Consider the following 18,638-nt stretch of genomic DNA (forward strand, 5'->3'; position numbering starts at 1 on the left):
GTCCTCTTCCGAGTCCGGAAACAAGTTAAGAGAGTTAACAAGTTCCAGGAAAGGGTTCCATGTATCTAGGAATGTCTTGGTAGAGCCTTTGAGAGAGAACCTAAGTTTTTCAAGCTTTAAATTGTAGAGCACCTCCTTGATCCAGCGGGCGTGTGTCGGGGGACAGGTAAGTCTCCAGTTAAGCAAAATCAGTCTCCGGGCTAACAGGGTTGTAAAAGCCAGGACCCGCTTCAACGCAACAGAGAGGTTGGTGTTGGGGGGAATACCAAAAATAGCTGACAGTGGGTTTGGAGGAATAGTCTGGCCATAGGCTCTGCTTAGCACGTCGAAAGCACTCCTCCAAAAGGTTGCTAGCTTAGGGCAAGACCAAAACATATGACTATGGTTGGCAGGGGATTGATTGCATCTGTTGCAGGTGTCTTTAACAGCGGGGTATATTCTGGATAATCTTGCGTTTGTGTAGTGGACTTTGTGAAGGACTTTGCATTGGATTAGGCCATGACGGGCACATATGGAGGAAGAATGGATCAAATCCAAGGCAGAGTCCTATTGCTGGTCTGTTAGTTTCATATTCAGCTCGCCCTCCCACGCAGCTTTTAATGAGGTATGAGGTTTCAATATAACCGACCCTAATAAGTTGTACAAAAAAGAGATGCATTTCTTCCGGTTGGGATCTAGAGCTAGGATGGAATCGGTCAGGGTTTCAGGGGGACGATTTGGGAAATGGGGGAATATCTTCTTCACAAAATTCCTAATCTGGAAAAAACGAAAAAGGTGGGAGTTTGGGAGGCTATAGTTGTGCGAAAGCTCTGCAAAAGACGAAAAAATACCATCCTTGTATAGGTTTTTGATACTACTGATGCCATTACTATGCCAGGTTTTGAATGCGGAGTCTGTACTTGAAGGATTAAAGATGTGATTTTTAAGCAGTGGGGTCAAGATGGAAGGGCCTTGTAAACCAAAGTTTTTCCTAAATTGACTCCATATCTTGAGCGAGAGGGACGCAATTGGGCCTGCACCCGCAGATGTTATAGAAAGGGGGAGTTGAGAGCATAGGACAGACCGCAACGGGAGATGTGAACTCGCCTTTTCCATGTGTACCCAGGTCGGTAGGTGGTCGCAATCATCATTCATCCAGTACAGGATTTTTTGCAAGTTAGCAGCCCAGTAGTATCGGCTAAAGTCAGGAAGTGCCAAACCGCCGTCACTCTTAGGAGACTGTAGTAGCGTCTTTCGAATTCTGGCCGGTTTGCTACCCCATAAAAATTTAGATATTCTCCTTTCTAATTTATCAAAAAAGATTTAGTGATAAATATAGGAACATGCTGGAAAAGGTACAGGAATTTGGGTAGGACGACCATCTTGACCAGATTTATCCGGGCCGCGAGGGATAACGGTAAGACTGACCAGCGGTCAAAGTCTCTTTCAGCTTTCTCAACCAGAGGCTGGAAGTTTGTGCGGAACATATCAAATATAGGTATTGTGATAAAAACGCCGAGGTAGCGAAATCCTTCCTCCGCCCATTTGAATGAGGTTATAGAGCGAGGGAGCTGCTTAGCCAATGAGTTAATCGGTAATAATTCACTTTTTTGGTAGTTAAGTTTATAACCAGAGTACACCCCAAACCGTTCTAAAATATTCATAATCACAGGGAGAGAGCTGACTGGATTCGAGATGTACAGGAGCAGGTCATCCGCATACAATGAGACTTTATGAATTGTGTCAAACCGTGTAATACCTTTAAAGCCCTTCTCTGAGCGTAACCAGACCGCCAAGGGTTCTATCGCGACAGCAAACAGAAGTGGTGATAACGGGCAACCCTGCCTGGTACCTCTCCGAAGGGGGAAGTGGGGCTCTACCCTCTGTATACCCGTGACTGTGTAGCCAGACGCAGCTCCAAAGCCATCTTTAAATTCTCCAATTATACCACCATCCTTGGATGAGTAATGGCCAACACTGAGTTAGGGTACTGGAGGGAGATCGATAATTTAGTTAAGTGGTACCAGAACAAGAATTTTGCTCTCAGCATCAGCAAGAAAAAGGAACAGGTTATTGACTTCAGGAAGGGAAAGCAGAGGGACTATGCACCTGTCTATGTTGGTGGAATGGCAATGGAGAAAGAGTTAAAGGCTTCATGTTCCTGAGCTTTCACATCTCTGATGGTCTGTCCTGAGCACAGCGCACTGGTGCAATCACAAAGAAAGCTCACCAATGCTTCTACTTCCTCAGAGGTTTAAGGAGATTTGGCACGTTGCCCAATACTCTATCAAACCTCCACAAGTGTACAGTGGACAGGTTACTTGCTAGTTGCATCATGGCCTTGTTCGAAAATTCGAACGCTCAGGAATTAAGGAAGCAGCAAAAAGCAGTGGATGTTGCCCAGTCCATCATCGATACTGACCTCCACACCATTGAAGGGAACTACAGGAAGGGCTGCCTCAAGAAGACAGCTAATATCGTCAAGACCTACACCATCCAGCCCACACTCTCTTCTCACTGCTATCATGGGGAAGCAGGTGCTGCAGCCTGAGAACTGTTATCTCTAGGTTCAAGAACAGCTTTTTCTAATCAACCAACAGGTAATTGAATTAATTTATACACTCTAACCACAACCCTATCTCAGCCCTGAACAGACTTTGCACGACTGTGGTTACTTTACATACTTTGACAATGCTTTATCATCATCTAGTTTAGTTAGATAACATAGTGCTCTTGTTGTTGCTGTTCTGACAAATCTTTACTATAGAGATACAGCGTGGAATCAACCCCTTTGGCCCACCGAGTACGCGTCAACCAGTGATCACCCCGTACACTAGCATTATCCCACACACCAGAGACAATTTAACCGGTCAATTAATGTACAACGTGTATGTTTTTGGTGTGTAGGAAGAAACCAAAATACTCCCACATGATCACACAGAGAATGTACAAACTCCGTACAGATTAATGTGCCTAAAGCAAGTAAGAATTTAATTGCTCCAGTCCACTTCCGTTACATATGAAAAATAAACACTCTTCCCGTTATTATGTCCCCTTCTAACATCTCATTACTTTTCTTCCCTCCATTACATCCGCCTGTTTAATCTCCACTCTTTCTTGCATTTGTATCATGCATTTCTTTTAGATATGGGTTGCGATTGTACACGTGTTTCCCATCTTTCTGATATTTCAGCCAAATAATTTGCTCAGAGATGAATCAGAACAGCCTCAGATTACTTCTAAACCTCGATTAGCAAAGCAGTAAAAACAATTGGTATCAATAGACAATAGATAATAGGTGCAGGAGTAGGCCATTCGGCCCTTCGAGCCAGCACCGCCATTCAATGCGATCATGGCTGATCATCCACAATCAGTACCCCGTTCCTGCTTTCTCCCCATATCCCCTGACTCTGCTATCTTTAAGAGCCCTATCTTGCTCTCTCTTGAAAGTATCCAGAGAACCAGCCTCCACCGCCCTCTGAGGCAGAGAATTCCACAGACTCACAACACTCTTTGTGAAAAAGTGTTTCCTCATCTCCGTTCTAAATGCCTTACCCCTTATTCTTAAACTGTGGCCCCTGGTTCTGGACTCCCCCAACATCGGGAACATGTTTCCTGCCTCCAGCATGTCCATACCCTTAATAATCTTATATGTCTCAATAAGATCCCCTCTCATCCTTCTAAATTCAAGAGTATACAAGCATGCTAGGAACTCCAGAGCAGTACACTTCAGTGTCCTTCTCACAGCTAACCAAGAACACAAAACATCTCAATTTTAAACAGAAATATTCAACTGTAAAATCATAGATAAACATCACTGCAATATGCAAATTGAATTTGAAAGCAGATGAAACTAACCCAGACTGGACGACCCATCCTGGGACTGTACTTACCCACTGCACAGAGGGACAGAGTCAAGGTGGAGAATATCAGTGCAAACATGTTGTTAAACTTGGTTTGCAAGGATTAGACTTTAGTTCATTCAGACCCGATGTTCCCGTTGCTGTTTTAGAAGTGACTATGTCCTCTTCAACTTCCCAACAAGATTGTTTCATCACAAATGCGTGGAGTGTAAAGAGGAAGTCATGGGGAAAGTGGGCAGTGGAAACCACTGAAAATATTCTCTCAAACTGTAGGCAGATCACCAGAGTAGTTTTCACCATTCTCTCTGGATGCATCGACGATGGTCACAGAGGCAAGTTTTAGACAAACCGAGGGCAAATCCTCATAGTCACCCATGATGTTCATGCACATTTTTAGATTCAAATGTGGAAACAAAAACTAATTCTCTGATTAATTTTTCTCTTTATTGGGAAAATTTACTCCAGTATTTGGGGAAATTGGGAAGGGCAAGTGACTCCCTAGTGTTTTTGAGGGGGCGCTGTGAACAGTTTATGTATGTATTGTTAGGTCTGTGTACCATTGTATGTAGCACATTAGTATCTGCACTGATGTACAGCACTTTGGTCAACATGAGTTGTTTTTAAATGTGCTATACAAATAAAATTGATTGACTGACTCAGTAGGTGAGGTTTTTGGAACAAGCGAACACAGGTTCTATCTTTAAAATAGTTAAAAAAGAATCTGGGGATAAAGCTGGGAAGCTTTTGGCCCATCAGGCCAGAACTGAGGCGACTTCATGGCTAATTCCAGCCATTAGATCCAGCTTAGGGGAGATTCATACTGATCCTCTTAGAATTAATGAAGCATTTGCTAAATTCTACGCTGAACTATACGTTACCGATTGTCCTCCCACTGCAGGTGACATGCTCAGTAGTATGACGTTTCCCCGAATTGACGATGAAGCCACGAGAGACTTGAGTGGTCCCATAACTGTTGCTGAGGTCCAAGCAGCCATCACATCGCTGCAAAGCGGAAAGTCACCCGGCCCTGACGGCTTCACTGTAGAATATTACAAAGCTTTCTCTGCTCTCCTCACACCAGTCCTGAGAGATATGTACAATGAGGCATTTTTACATCGTCGCCTACCGCCCACCTTGTCGTGGGCTACTATCTCCCTAATTCTTAAAAAGGAGAAAGATCCCCTGCTTTGTAGTAGCTATAGACCAATTTCACTCCTGAATGTGGACCTCAAAATCCTCTCTAAAGCCCTTGTGCTCCGTCTTCAACGAGTGATGCCCTCTATTATCTCGTTAGACCAAACAGGGTTCATACCAGGCCGACAGTCTTCCCACAATACTAAGCATCTCCTTAACTTCATCCATTCACCGAGTAGTGAGACCCCGGAGATAGTGGTCTCCCTCGACGCCGAAAAAGCTTTCGACAGGGTCGAGTGGAGGTACCTATATGAGGCGATGGACAGGTTTGGCCTCTGTAACAGTTTTATTCTTTGGGTCAGTCTATTATACTCGTCCCCGGTGGCCTCAGTACAAACAAACGGCACACTGTCGCCCCACTTCCCCCTTCAGAGAGGTACAATATCTAAATTTTTATGGGGTAGCAAACCGGCTAGAATCCGAAAGGCGATACTGCAGTCTCCTAAGAGTGACGGCGGTTTGGCACTTCCTGACTTTAGGCGATACTATTGGGCAGCTAACTTGCAAAAACTCCTGTATTGGATGAGTGATGATTGCGACCACCTACCGACCTGGGTACACATGGAAAAGTCGAGTTCACATCTCCCGTTGCGGTCTGTCCTATGCTCCGAACTCCCCCTTCCTATAACATCTGTGGGTGCAGGCCTAATTGCGTCCCTCTCGCTCAAGATATGGAGTCAACTCAGGAAAAACTTCGGTTTACAAGGCCCTTCCATCTTGACCCCACTGCTTAAAAACCACTTCTTTAAACTTTCAAGTACAGACCAGGCATTCAAAACCTGGCATAGCAACGGTATCAGTAGTATCAAAAACCTATACAAGGATGGCATCTTTTCGTCTTTTGCGGAGCTCTCGTCCAACTACAGCCTCCCAAACTCCCACCTTTTTCGTTTTTTCCAGATTAGGGATTTTGTGAAGAAGACATTCCCCCATTTCCCAAATCGCCCCCCTGAAACCCTGACCGATACCATCTTAGCTCTAGATCCCAACCGGAAGAAATGCATCTCTGTTTTGTATAACTTGTTAGGGTCGGTTATATTGAAACCTCATACCTCATTAAAAGCTGTGTGGGAGGGTGAGCTGAATAGGAAACTAACAGACCAGCAATGGGACTCTGCCTTGGATTTGATCCATTCTTCCTCCATATGTGCCCGTCATGGCCTAATCCAATGCAAAGTCCTTCGCAAAGTCCATTACACAAACGCAAGATTATCTAGAATTTACCCCGCTGTTAGGGGCACCTGCAACAGATGTAATCAATCTCTTGCCAACCATAGCCGTATGTTTTGGTCTTGTCCTAAGCTAGCAGCCTTTTGGAGGAGTGCTTTCGACTTGATAAGCAGAGCCTACGGCCAGACTATTCCTCCAAACCCACTGTCAGCCATTTTCGGTACCCCTCCCAACACCAACCTCTCTGTTGCGGTGAAACGGGTTCTAGCTTTTACAACCTTGTTAGCCCGGAGACTGATCTTGCTTAACTGGAGGCTCACCTGTCCCCCGACACACGCCCGCTGGATTAAGGAGGTGCTTTACAATTTAAAGCTTGAAAAACTTAGGTTCTCTCTCAAAGGCTCTACCAAGACATTCGTAGATACATGGGACCCTTTCTTGGAACTTGTTAACTCTCTCAACTTGTCCCCAGACTCGGAAGAGGACTGAGTGCTCTCCACCATTGTTCTACTCTACTGCAGCTGCTCTCCCCTTAACCCCCCCCCCCTCCCCACACTTATTTATTTAATTACTTACTTATTTACTGTTATTAGTGACCCCCTTTTTTAAATTTATTTTTTATTTATTTTATTTTTTTTAGTACTTTTTGTTTCGTTTATTTTACCATATTTGTGTGTATGTGTATGTATGTGAGTGTTGTTTGTTCCCGTTTGGTTCCGACCTGATTCGGGTGGGTTGAAGGTGGGTAAGGGTAAGGGCTTTGAGGGTCGCTTACATATTGTTGCACAATTATGCCTTGACTGTCACTGTCTGTTATCATTGTATGTATGCAAATTGCTGTGAAATTCAAATAAAAAGATTTAAATCGAAAAAAAAAAAAAAGATAGGGCCCTTCTGAATTGGGTCAAGGTGGACTTTAGTATCAGACGGGAACTTGCTAAAGTTGGTTAGAATAGGCTTTTAAAAGTGTGATGACGAGAATTCAATGTTTGCATATTCCTGTTGGAGTGAAAGGCAAGGCAGATGGGAGTAAGGAAGCTTGGATGAGGAGAGAAATTGAGGCTGTCAGGAAGAAGGAGGAGGCAAGGGCCAGGTATAGGGAGTTGGGCTCGTGCACCCCAGGAGGGGTTTTGAGAACTGAGGGGCAGGATTAAAATGGAAATCAGGAGGGCAACAAGGGGGCAGGGGATAGCTCTGGCAGTTAAAATAAAATAAAATTGAGTTTAATGATTTGAAATAACAAGGAACTTCAGATGCTGGCTTGTACCAAAGATAGACACAAAATAATGGAGTAAATCAACAGCAGCACTGGAGAAAATGGATAGGTGACATTTCGGGACAGGACCCTTCTTCAGACCGACTGCAGAGGGGAGCACAAGAAAAGTGGAAGAGAGAAGAAGGGTTGGAGTGAGTGAGGGCGCCGTCGAGTATGGTTGCCGCGGAGCTTGGGATCTCTCGCCGAGATCGCCAGTGTTGGAGCTCCGACCAGCGCGGCCTGTGGACTTCGGGACCGGGGTCTCTGGCAGCAAGCGGCCGTTCCAAACACTCTGGAACGGCCATCATCCATCATCCATCATCCATCATCCATCATCCGGCGAGAGGGCCTGGTACATCGGGCCGCCGTTGCGGCGACTGCGGAGGCCTCAAATAGGCCCCAAGCACGGGGTGAACAAGAGGATGAGGACTGGACTTTGTTGCCTTCCCTCACAGTGGGAAACATTGCGGGGGGATGTTTTATGTTTGGTGTTAAATTCTTCTTTGGTGTTGTGCCTTATTTTTATTGGTGTGCTGCAAATGAGAAATTGAGAAGTGGCTGCCGGAAATGAGAGTGAACGCTGGCGCGACTAGCTGCCACTGCTCTCTCTCCGAATACTGTAATTTGTTGCAAACTTGTAATTTGTCTGTAAACTTGACTTAACTGTAAGGTGTCCTGAAAGGCGCCCATAAATAAAATGCATTATTATTATTATTATTATTATTATTAAATCACGGCCGGTAACAAATCGGAGGAGGGGGTTCCCTGATAGGGAGATTGCTGGATAAATGCGGGAGATAGTTTGCAACTATGTATAACCGTTGGGCTCACAACTGCTTCTGCAAAGCTAGTTTTTAATGAAGACCATTTAGTGAAGACTATTGCTGGAAGGGGTGGGGGGAAGAAACTGGTGCAAGGTTCGCCAGGATTCAGGTGAAGGGAGACAGACACAATGCTGGAGTAACTCAGCGGGACAGGCAGCATCTCCGGATAGAAGGAATGGTGACGTTTCGGGTCGAGAGCAAAGAATGGTGTCGACCTGAAATGTCACCCATTCCTTCTATCCAGAGGTGCTGCCTGTCTTGCTGAGTTACTCCAGCATTTTGTGTCCAACTTCGGTGAAAACCAGCATCTGCAGTTCCTTCCTACATATTCAGGTGAAGGGAGTGGAGGAGGGGTAAAGCGAGGGGAGAGAGTGAGGGGAGAGAGAAAAGGAAGGGGAATGGAGGTGTTTGTAGGTGTTAGCTAAAGTAGTTAAAGATTTGATAATTGAGTTGAGTTGAAAAGCTTGAGTGGCTGAATGTCCTACTCCTGCACCTATTTTCTATGTTTCTATGTTTCTATGAAAACTGAGCTATTTGAAGAAGTAACCAAAAAGGTTGATCAGGGCACAGCCATAGATGCTGGAGGTACTCCAGTATTTTGTGTCTCTGCAGCCACACACACTTTTCTCTCTCATTCACATACATCCCTTGCCACCAGCACATCCTCAGCTCTGAGCATCTCATTTGCTGCACTGCAGCTTTTCCACCACCTGTCCCCCTCCCAGGGGAGTATTGCCTGGGTGTAAATCTTGGTTCATGTTCTCTGCCTCAGGTCAAGTCGAGTGTATTGTCATCTGCAGATGTACGGTGATTTACAGGTACAGCGAACCTCCTCCTTATACTTCATTATTAATGCAATTCCATTTCTTAGGCCTGCTTTTCAGGGTCATAGAAACATAGGAACATAGAAAATTGGTGCAGGAGTAGGCCATTCGGCCCTTCGAGCCTGCACCGCCATTCAATATGATCATGGCTGATCATCCAACTCAGTATCCCGTACCTGCCTTCTCTCCATACCCCCTGATCCCTTTAGCCACAAGGGCCACATCTAACTCCCTCTTAAATATAGCCAATGAACTGGCCTCAACTACCTTCTGTGGCAGAGAATTCGAGAGATTCACCACTCTCTGTGTGAAAAATGTTTTCCTCATCTCGGTCCTAAAAAATTTCCCCCTTATCCTTAAACTGTGACCCCTTGTTCTGAACAATCTTCCTGCATCTAGCCTGTCCAACCCCTTAAGAATTTTGTAAGTTTCATTAAGGGTCCTACATCTTCCCCTTATAATTATCCCTTCAGGCAGTTCATCCCTCTCTCGAAGAACCAGCATGTTGCTGGGACTGGAACCGTACAGAGGCCGAGCATGGTCTGGGTGGCAGATCTTCCCTGGGGCACATGGGTGAGTTTTTACAACAACCCAGTATTTTCCTAATTACAAACATTGATACCAACCTTTACATTTAAATTTCAGGTTCATGTAATTAATTATCGTTATATACCCCAAGTTAACATCCCCCTTGTGGATATTAATATACATGTCTCGGGATGAATGGCCCAACTCTCTGGATATCACTCTACTGACCTATCCACAATGTTACTGGGCTCTGGAAGTAGATGAAGAATGAGGGTGAGAAGCTATTGTGACCAAATGAGGACAGAGTTAGTGGACAATTAATCAGGAGGGAGATCCTCCTAGTGTGGGGGAGGGGAACCTACTGGGAAAGCGAGTCACCATGAACCATATGAGTTGTACGTGCCTGATGCCAATATGTGTCATAGTCCTGATGAAGCATCTTCTGCATGAGGGGTGAGCAAGCATAGACCAGGCGACCGTTTCCCTGAACACTTGCGCTCCAAAGTCTGCTGGAGCTCCCCGTTAGTTATCTTAACTCTCCTTCCCCATCCCATACCGACCTTTCTGTTTTTGGCTTCTTCTGCTGCTAAAGAGAGGCCACAATCAAACTTGATGAACAGTATCTGATTTTCTGCATTGGTAGCCTTCTACCTAATCCCATAATTCGCCAATTAAAAGAAAAAGATCCTCAAACCTTCCTCTCCCCACCCTATTCCCAGTGGCCACACTTTTTCCCACCTCGGTCTTAACATTTCACTCCTACTGTTTCCTTATGTGACACACTTTGTCTTCTTTCACCTCTGGCCTTTGTCATTGACTCCACCCATCTGCATATCAGCTCTCCTCAACTATCACTTGCCAGGCTGTGCCCCATCCCAACGTCTCTTCTCCCCCTACTCCATCAGTCTGAAGAAGGGGCCCGGCCTGAAATGTCGTCTGTTCATTTACCTCCACAGATGCTGCCTGACCAACTGAGTTCCTCCAGCACTTTGTTTTCTGTTCACGATTCCACCATCTGCAGTCTCTCGTGGTCCCATGCTTTGTATGACAGCGGATGAGTGTGCAGGATATTCACAGTTTGGTCCATGGTGGCAAGTGTGGAGATGGTTGAACTGTTCAAAGGGAATTTGACAGTCACCCACTCGACAGAGGTTGTGGACTTTGGGCTGAGAGAAACTGCATGCGGTTGCCAGCGAGCCCTCAGTGTGAGGAAGTAAGACTGTGGTTATTGAAAGCGTGCAGGTATTGCACACCAGGAGAGTAGAAGATCGTTTATGTGGCATTGAACCAAGAAATGCGGTAGAGGAACGGAACGACATATAGAGCATTGTGACTCCATGTGTAGCTTTGTGGTAAAAATGGGAACTATAAATCTAGGAGGAAAGGCTTTACAAATATAAAGGGCATAGTAAATGGCCTTGACCTAGAAACAAAGTGTGCTGGAGGAAGTTACGGTTTGAATTTCAAATCCATCTCTGAGTTCAACTTCCCAAAGGTTCAAAGGTTCAAAGGTTCATTTATTGTCACATACACCTAGATGTAGTGAAATTATTTTTGCCAATGCAGCACATAAAAAAGAATACAAACATAACAATAATAAATAGTTTTAACATAAAAACATCCCCCCACAATGGTTCCCATTATGGGGGAAGGCACAAAGTCCAGTCCCATCCCCAATGTCCACCCATAGTCGGGCCTATTGAGGCCTCCACAGTTGCCTCTACGGAGGCCCGATGTTCCAGGCCGTCCTCGCCGGGTGATGATGTTCCGGCGTCGGGAGAGTCCTCTCAGCGGCATGGGAACCCTGGAACGGCCGCCTCCCTACTCGAGACCGTGGCTTCCGGAGCCGACAAGGCCGCGATGAATGGAGCTCAACTGGCGATCTCGTCGTGAGATCCCAGGCTCCCGATGGAAAGTTCAGCGCCGCCGCCCGCAGCTCCGCGATGTTTTTAAAGCCGGTCCCAGCTCACCGGAGTTCCAGCGCGGCGACTCAGGCAAGGCACCGCCCGCCCCGCAATGGCGCTCCAGCGCTGCACCGCCGTCCTCACACCCGCAGCTCCGCCGCCGCCGCCGATGCCGGTGCCGCCGCCGCCGATGCCGAGGCTCCGGGCGGTCCCCTCGCTCCTCGGACCCGCAGCTCCGCAGCCGCCGCCGCCGATGCTCCGGGCGGTCCCCTCAGGAAATACTGCTCCAGGCCCCCTGGTAGGCCGCGAGGACGGGTCGAAAGTGCAGCCCGGAGAAAAGCTGCATCTCCGACCAGGTAGGGATCCTGAAAATTAGTTTCCCCCTTCCCCCCCCCCCCCTCCCCCCCTCCCCACACATAAAAAAGCTTTAGTTTAGTTTAGTTTAGAGATACAGCATAGTAACAAGCCCTTCAGCTCACCGACCAGCAATCCTAGTACACTATAGCACTATACTACACACTAGGGACAATGAACAATTTTCACAGATGCCAATTAACCTATAAACCTGTACGTCTTTGGAGTGTGGGAGGAAGCCGGAACAACCGGGGAAAATCTGCAGGTCACAGGAAAAACATACAAATTCCATACAGACAAGCACCCCTAGTCAGGATTGCACCCTGGTCTCTAGCGCTGTACAACAGCAACTCTACTGCCACGCCTCCGTCTCTTACATTAGAAGAGAAGAGAAGGCGCAAGACAGGGTCATAGGTAATAGGTGTACCAAGGACAGGATGATGGGCAAACTAGACTCTGGTGGGAGAGGTGAAGGTGAAGACAAAGGCTGGAGGGTGATAATTAGGGAGACAAAAACTACAATCTGATCAGTAAGGAAGGTGACGAGGGAGAGGGGAAGGGTAGATGGAATCAGATGAGGGATGGGATCCAGGGGAGAAATGTATAGGGAGCAGGTTTGGAGGCATGTTTCTGTGCTGCATAAATCTGTGACACTGTCCGTGAATCGATTTGTTCTGCTGATCTGATCCTCAGCCTTAGCTAAAGAATGCAACAATGTGGATCCTGGTGTGTTAAAGGTCAGAGCTACATAGCTGCAACATCCTGCAACATCCAGTGGAATATCAGCACCAATCAGTGGAATATTTACACCAGCTCCCCTTTGGCTATTGGCCGATTTAGGCATTCTGTGGGTGAGCAGTCCCGGGCAGACTCATTGGCATTGGTCCAGAAATGTGCCCGGTCTCTGTGATTGGTGGTAATGGGATTACCTGCCACATCCTTTACAAACATTCCTTGTTGGTAATACCATAGAAACATAGAAACATAGAAACATAGAAAATAGGTGCAGGAGTAGGCCATTCGGCCATTCAATATGATCATGGCTGACCCTTAAACTCCAGGCAGTATTCTGGTGACCACATCTGCATCCTCTTCAAAGCCTCCACATATTTTCGGTAATGAAGCAATCAAAACTGCCCACAATAAAACAAATGCGGAAAGCTTTACATACTGTCAAATCAACATGGTTGTCATTGTGCGTGATTTTAACTTCCCCAACATTGATTCAGACTTCCTTGGTGCTGGAGGCTAGAGGCTTAGATGGGGCAGTGTTTGTTAGGTGCAATCCAAAAGGATTTCTTGAAACAGTGTGTGTCCAACTTGAGGAGTGACCAGGTACACAAAATTGCTGGGGAAACTCAGCGGGTGCAGCAGCATCTATGGAGCGAAGGAAATAGGCGACGTTTCGGGCCGAAACCCTTCCTCAGACTGGAACTTGTCCTGGGAAATTATCCTGGCCAGGCGACTTGGATGGATCGCAGTGGGAGAGCATTTTAGGAACAAAGATCATAAGTTTTAAAATAGTTATGAATAGAGATAAGTCTGGACCGTGGGGCAAGGTACTAAATTGGGGTACTGCAAATTCAAACTTTTTTAGGCAGCAACTCGGGAGAGTAAATTTCCTCTGGGTGCTCCGGATTCCTCCAACATCCCAAAGATGTGCGGGTTTGTAGTTTAATTGTCCTCTCTAAATTGCCTCCCAGTGTGTAAATGATGGATGAGAAAATGGGATTACATTGAACTAGTGTGAACATGCGATCGATGGTCAGCATGGACGTGGTGGGCCGAAGGGCCTGTTTCCCTGCTGTGTAATTAAATCAATTCAATCAATCATATTCAATAATCTTTAACTAAAGTCCTCTAATCACAGTAAATCTTCCTCAGTTTAGTTTAGTTTAGTTTAGAGATACAGCGCGGAAACAGGCCTCTCGGCCCGCCGGGTCTGCACAGACCAGCGATCACCGCACATTAACACTATCCTACACACACTAGGGCCAATTTACACTTATACCAAGCCAATTTATCCACATACCTGTACGCCTTTGGAATGTGGGAGGAAACCGAAGATCTCGGAAAAACCCCACGCGGTCACGGTGAGAACATACAAACTTCGTACAGACAGCAGCCGTAGTCGGCATTGAAACCTGGTCTCCGGTGCTGCAAGTGCTGTAAAGCAACAATTCTACCGCTGTGCCACCGTGCTGTCCTTCTCTGCACACTTTCCAGCATAATCACATCCTTCCTATAATGTGGTGACCAGAATTACACCTGGTACTCCAGATGTGGCCTTACCGATGTTTGTAAAAGTTGAAACATAATCTTCCAACAATTATAGTCAATGCACTGATCTAGGAAGGCAAGGATGCTGTATGCTTTCTTCAACCATCCTAACCAAGTGTGGTGGCACTTTCAAGTAACAATGGACTCTTTGTTCTCTGTTCATCAACAATTTTTAGTGCCCTGTCATTTACTGCTTTTGTCCAACAGGTATTTGACTTTCCAAAATGTATCATCTTGCACTTGCCCGAATTAATTTCCATCTGCCAATACTCTGCCCAACATTTCATTTAATCTCTATCCTGCTATAATCATATACAACCTTCCTCGCTATCAAGAACACCGTAGGAGCAAATGGAAAGGCCACACGGAGTTGACGTTCAAAGTCACAGGCAACTGGTATTAAAACTGGTGGGACAAGGAGACCAGTCAAACTCATCTCCTGAGCATGACTTTGGCACAGCTTTTATATTCTCAGCTAACAAAGTTACACAGAAACTTGATTACAGAATGGAGATGACAGAAATACTGAATCAGGCAAAAAACTAGGTCTTGATTGCAGAATAAAATGATTATCCACAAGTCTAATTAATTGATAATAGATCCAATTTTCTGTTGCAATGATGGGTGCACGCTATAAAATATTCAATGAAATTCCTGAAACTTGGATGGTGTCACTGCTGCATTCCATGTCTTTACCTTTAGGTCTGTGGTTCGCTGTCAACATATTAGCACAATTCACTTCCCTATTTACTAGTCATTAGCCTTCACTATTTTTCCCCTACAATAGCCCCCCACCCCCGCCATCCCCCACCCCCCTTCTAGGTCTTTGGGCTAGGGCAGCCAATAGAGCCAAAAGATTAGATCCCTAACAGCACCCTTGTTTGGCCTATTGAACGACTATTCCCCTAACACCGCAGTTGGCTGCAGTTCACACACTAAAATAATAAGTAATTTTTAAAAATCAGCTGTACAACAATGATAATGTGGGAGACGGAGGTGCAGCGGTAGAGTTGCTGCCTTACAGTGCCACAGTCCCTGACTACAAGTGCTTGCCTGTACGGAGTTTGTATATTTTCCCCGTGACCTGCGTGGGTTTATCCCGGTTGACCAGTTTCCTCCCACATTCCAAAGCTGTACAAGTTTTTAGGTTAATTGGCTACGGTGAAAATTGTAAATAGTCTCTAGTGTGTAGGATTGTGATGGTGTACAAGGATTGCTGGTTGGCGAGAACTCGGTGAGCCGAAGGGCCTCTTTCTGCATTGTATCTCTAAACTATACTAAGAAGTTGAAATTCAAACCATTACACGTCTGAAGAAGGGTTTCGGCCCGAAACGTCGCCTATTTCCTTCGCTCCATAGATGCTGCTGCACCCGCTGAGTTTCCCCAGCAATTTTGTGTACCTACTATATTTCACTTGCCAGGTTTTACCCCATCCCTACTGCGTTTTTCTAGCTTTCTCCCCCCCTACTCCATATGTCTGAACATGGGCCCCAACACAAATCGTCCATCCACAGGTGCTGCCTGAGCCAGTAACTTCCTCCAGCACACTTTGTTTCTAGGTCAAGGCCATTTACTAAGTTCTTTATATTTGTAAAGCCTTTCCTCTTTTGTTTATATTTCCCATTTTTTCCACAAGCCTACACATGGAGTCACCATGCTCGTTCATGTTCGACACCATGGGTCGTTCAGTTCCTCTACCCCATTTCAATGTTCAATGCCACATAAATCCTCTTCTACTCTCCTGGTGTTCACCAACCACAGTCTTACTTCCTCACACTGAGGTCTCTCTGGCAACAGCCTGCAGTTCCTCTCAGCCCAAAGTCCACAACCTCTGTCGAGTGGGTGACTGTTTAATGTTCTTCCTGAGGACATTAAAAAAGACTGGTCTGCCCCAACAGCTGCTGACAACCTTCTACCGCTGCACCACAGAGAGCATATTAACGTATGGCATCTCTGTGTGGTATCTCAGCTGCACGGAGGCGGAGAGGAGAGCTCTTCAGCGCGTCGTCCACAGAGCGCAGAAGATTATTGGGACACCGTTACCAGCCTTGGAGGGCATCTACCACACACGGTGCCTCAGGAAGGCTGTCAGCATCCATAAAGACTCCTCACACCCTTGTAATGGACTGTTTGAACTACTTCCCTCCGACAGACATTACAAGGCCTTCTACGCCTGCACCTCCAGACTCAGGAACAGCTTCATTCCCAGAGCTATAGCGGCTCTGAACCGGCCCTGCTGAGTGCCCCCCACCCCCACGGACTGTCTCCCTCGGATGGTCATGTCGCACAGACGCATCTGCACTTTAGTCTGTTTGAACTGTTTTGACTATTTACTGTTATAATGTTCTTTTTACAAACCATGTTCTCGGGGTATCTAAATCTAAATTTTATTAGTTATTTAAGTTATGACATCAGGATGGAAGTTGCATACCAAATCTCGTTGCACTTATGTGCAATGACAATAAAATATATTATTATTATTATTATTATTATTATTATTATTATTATCATTATCATTATTATTATCATTATCATTATCATTATCATTATCATTATATTATATTATTATTATTATTATTATTATTATTATTATTATTATTATTATTATTATTATTATTATTATTATTATTAAAATCCCTTTGCACAGCTCAATCATTTAGTGATGATCCAATAAATGCAAACTAATAATCTCATTAAAATCTCAGTCTGTTATTTGTTATGATGATACTTGTCGTTGCCTCTCAGTTTTACGGTTTAATGTTTCATTGGTTCCTCTCAGCTTGACTGAATGTAAGATTCCTTCAGTCCAACTGGCCAGGCACGGATTTCCAAAGGGACATCAGCCTTCAGCAACGTTCAGCCATTCCAGGTCTTGTCAGCAGACGAGGGATGGTTCAGAGCAACTTAGTGAACTCATTCTAACCAAGTACAGCCACAGAATACTCATAACACCAGCAAGAAGATGATCTCCCACTGAGGAGCGGGTGTTTTACACATGCAGAGTTACTTAACAATAATGAAATGATTCATGTAACAAGAGAGAAAGTGAGAGAGAAAGAGAGAGAAAGTGAGAAAAAGAGAGATAAGAGAGATAAGTGCTCAAATCATCAGGTCATTGAGGATTGAAGCAGCCTGAGGGTGATTATGGTCCACCAGACATCCCCTGAGATGAACAGTGAATCTGCCTGAAGGGATAGTTATGAGGGGAAGATGTAGGACCCTGAAAGGCAGGGCTAGGAAATTGAATTGGATTAATAGCAAAGTATAAGGAGGAGGTTCACCGTATCTATACATCACCGTAAGTATGCAGATGACAATAAACGACTAGACACCCTCTGTGCCGCACAACATCATTTCTTTATCATCAAGAATAAAAATAGAGGAGGTGGAGAGGCTTTTCAGAAGACAGAAAAGTCGACAATCTCCAGGACCGGACAATGTTTCCCCCTCTATTCTCAAGCTCTGTGCCGAACAACTGGCACCGGTCGACACAGACATTTTCAACCAGTCCCTGCAAACCTGTACTGTCCCTGCCTGCTTCAAAGTCTCCACTATCGTCCCTGTACCCAAAAATGAAAGGATTACTGGTCTTAATGACTACAGGCCTGTCGCACTGACCTCTGTAGTCATGAAGACCCTTGAAAGGCTTGTGCTGGCCAAGCTGAAAAATATCACAAACCTCCTGCTGGACCCTCTGCAGTTTGCATATCGGGCCAATAGATCTGTGGATGTCGCAGTCAACCTGGGCCTGCATTTCATCCTCCAGCACCTAGATCGCCAGAAGTTTGCAAGGAGTTTGTTGATTTTAGCTCTGCATTCAACACCATTGTGCCAGAGCTACTACAAGCTTTCCGAGTTGACTGTGCCTAAATCCTTCTGTCGGTGGATCACCAGCTTCCTGACAGACAGGAAGCAGCATGTGAGCCTGGGAAAGCACATCTTGGATTCGCAAAGCCCCAGCCTAGGAGCACCGCAAGGCTGCGTACTCTCCCCTCTCCTCTACTCTCTCTACACCAATGACTGCACCTCCACTGACTCCTCTGTTAAGCTTCTCAAGTTTGCGGATGACACAACCCTGATTGGACTGATCCAGAATGGGGAGGAATCTGCCTACAGACAAGAAGTGTCACAGCTGGCGTCCTGGTGCCATTGCAACAACCTGGAGCTCAATGCTCTTAAGACAGTGGAATTGATTGTAGACTTTAGGAGAGCTCCCCCTCCCCTCACCCCACTCACCATCAACAACACCACAGTCGCATCTGTGGAATCTTTTAAGTTCTTGGGAACTGTCATCTCCAAGGACCTTAAGTGGGGGGCTACCATCAACTCCACATTCAAAAAGGCACAACAGAGAATGTACTTCCTGCGGCGACTGAGGAAACACAATCTGCCACAGGCAATGATGGTCCAATTTTATACGGCAATCGTAGAGTCTGTTCTCACCTTCTCCATCATGGTCTGGT

The 18,638-nt window shown here is 45.7% G+C and overlaps 1 protein-coding gene across 1 annotated transcript in view; it reads right to left on the reverse strand.

Moving 5' to 3' along the window:
- LOC116976517 overlaps nucleotides 1–3,995 on the reverse strand; it is a 34,839-nt gene extending 30,844 nt beyond the window's left edge. The window contains exon 1 of the mRNA XM_033026409.1: nucleotides 3,873–3,995. Coding sequence (XP_032882300.1) covers nucleotides 3,873–3,921 — 49 coding nt within the window. The 5' untranslated portion in view covers nucleotides 3,922–3,995. The remainder of the gene's footprint in view (nucleotides 1–3,872) is intronic.
- Between the last annotated feature and the right edge of the window lie 14,643 nt (nucleotides 3,996–18,638).

Source organism: Amblyraja radiata, chromosome 8 (genome assembly GCF_010909765.2).
Source record: "Amblyraja radiata isolate CabotCenter1 chromosome 8, sAmbRad1.1.pri, whole genome shotgun sequence".
NCBI classification, from domain to species: Eukaryota; Metazoa; Chordata; class Chondrichthyes; order Rajiformes; family Rajidae; genus Amblyraja; species Amblyraja radiata.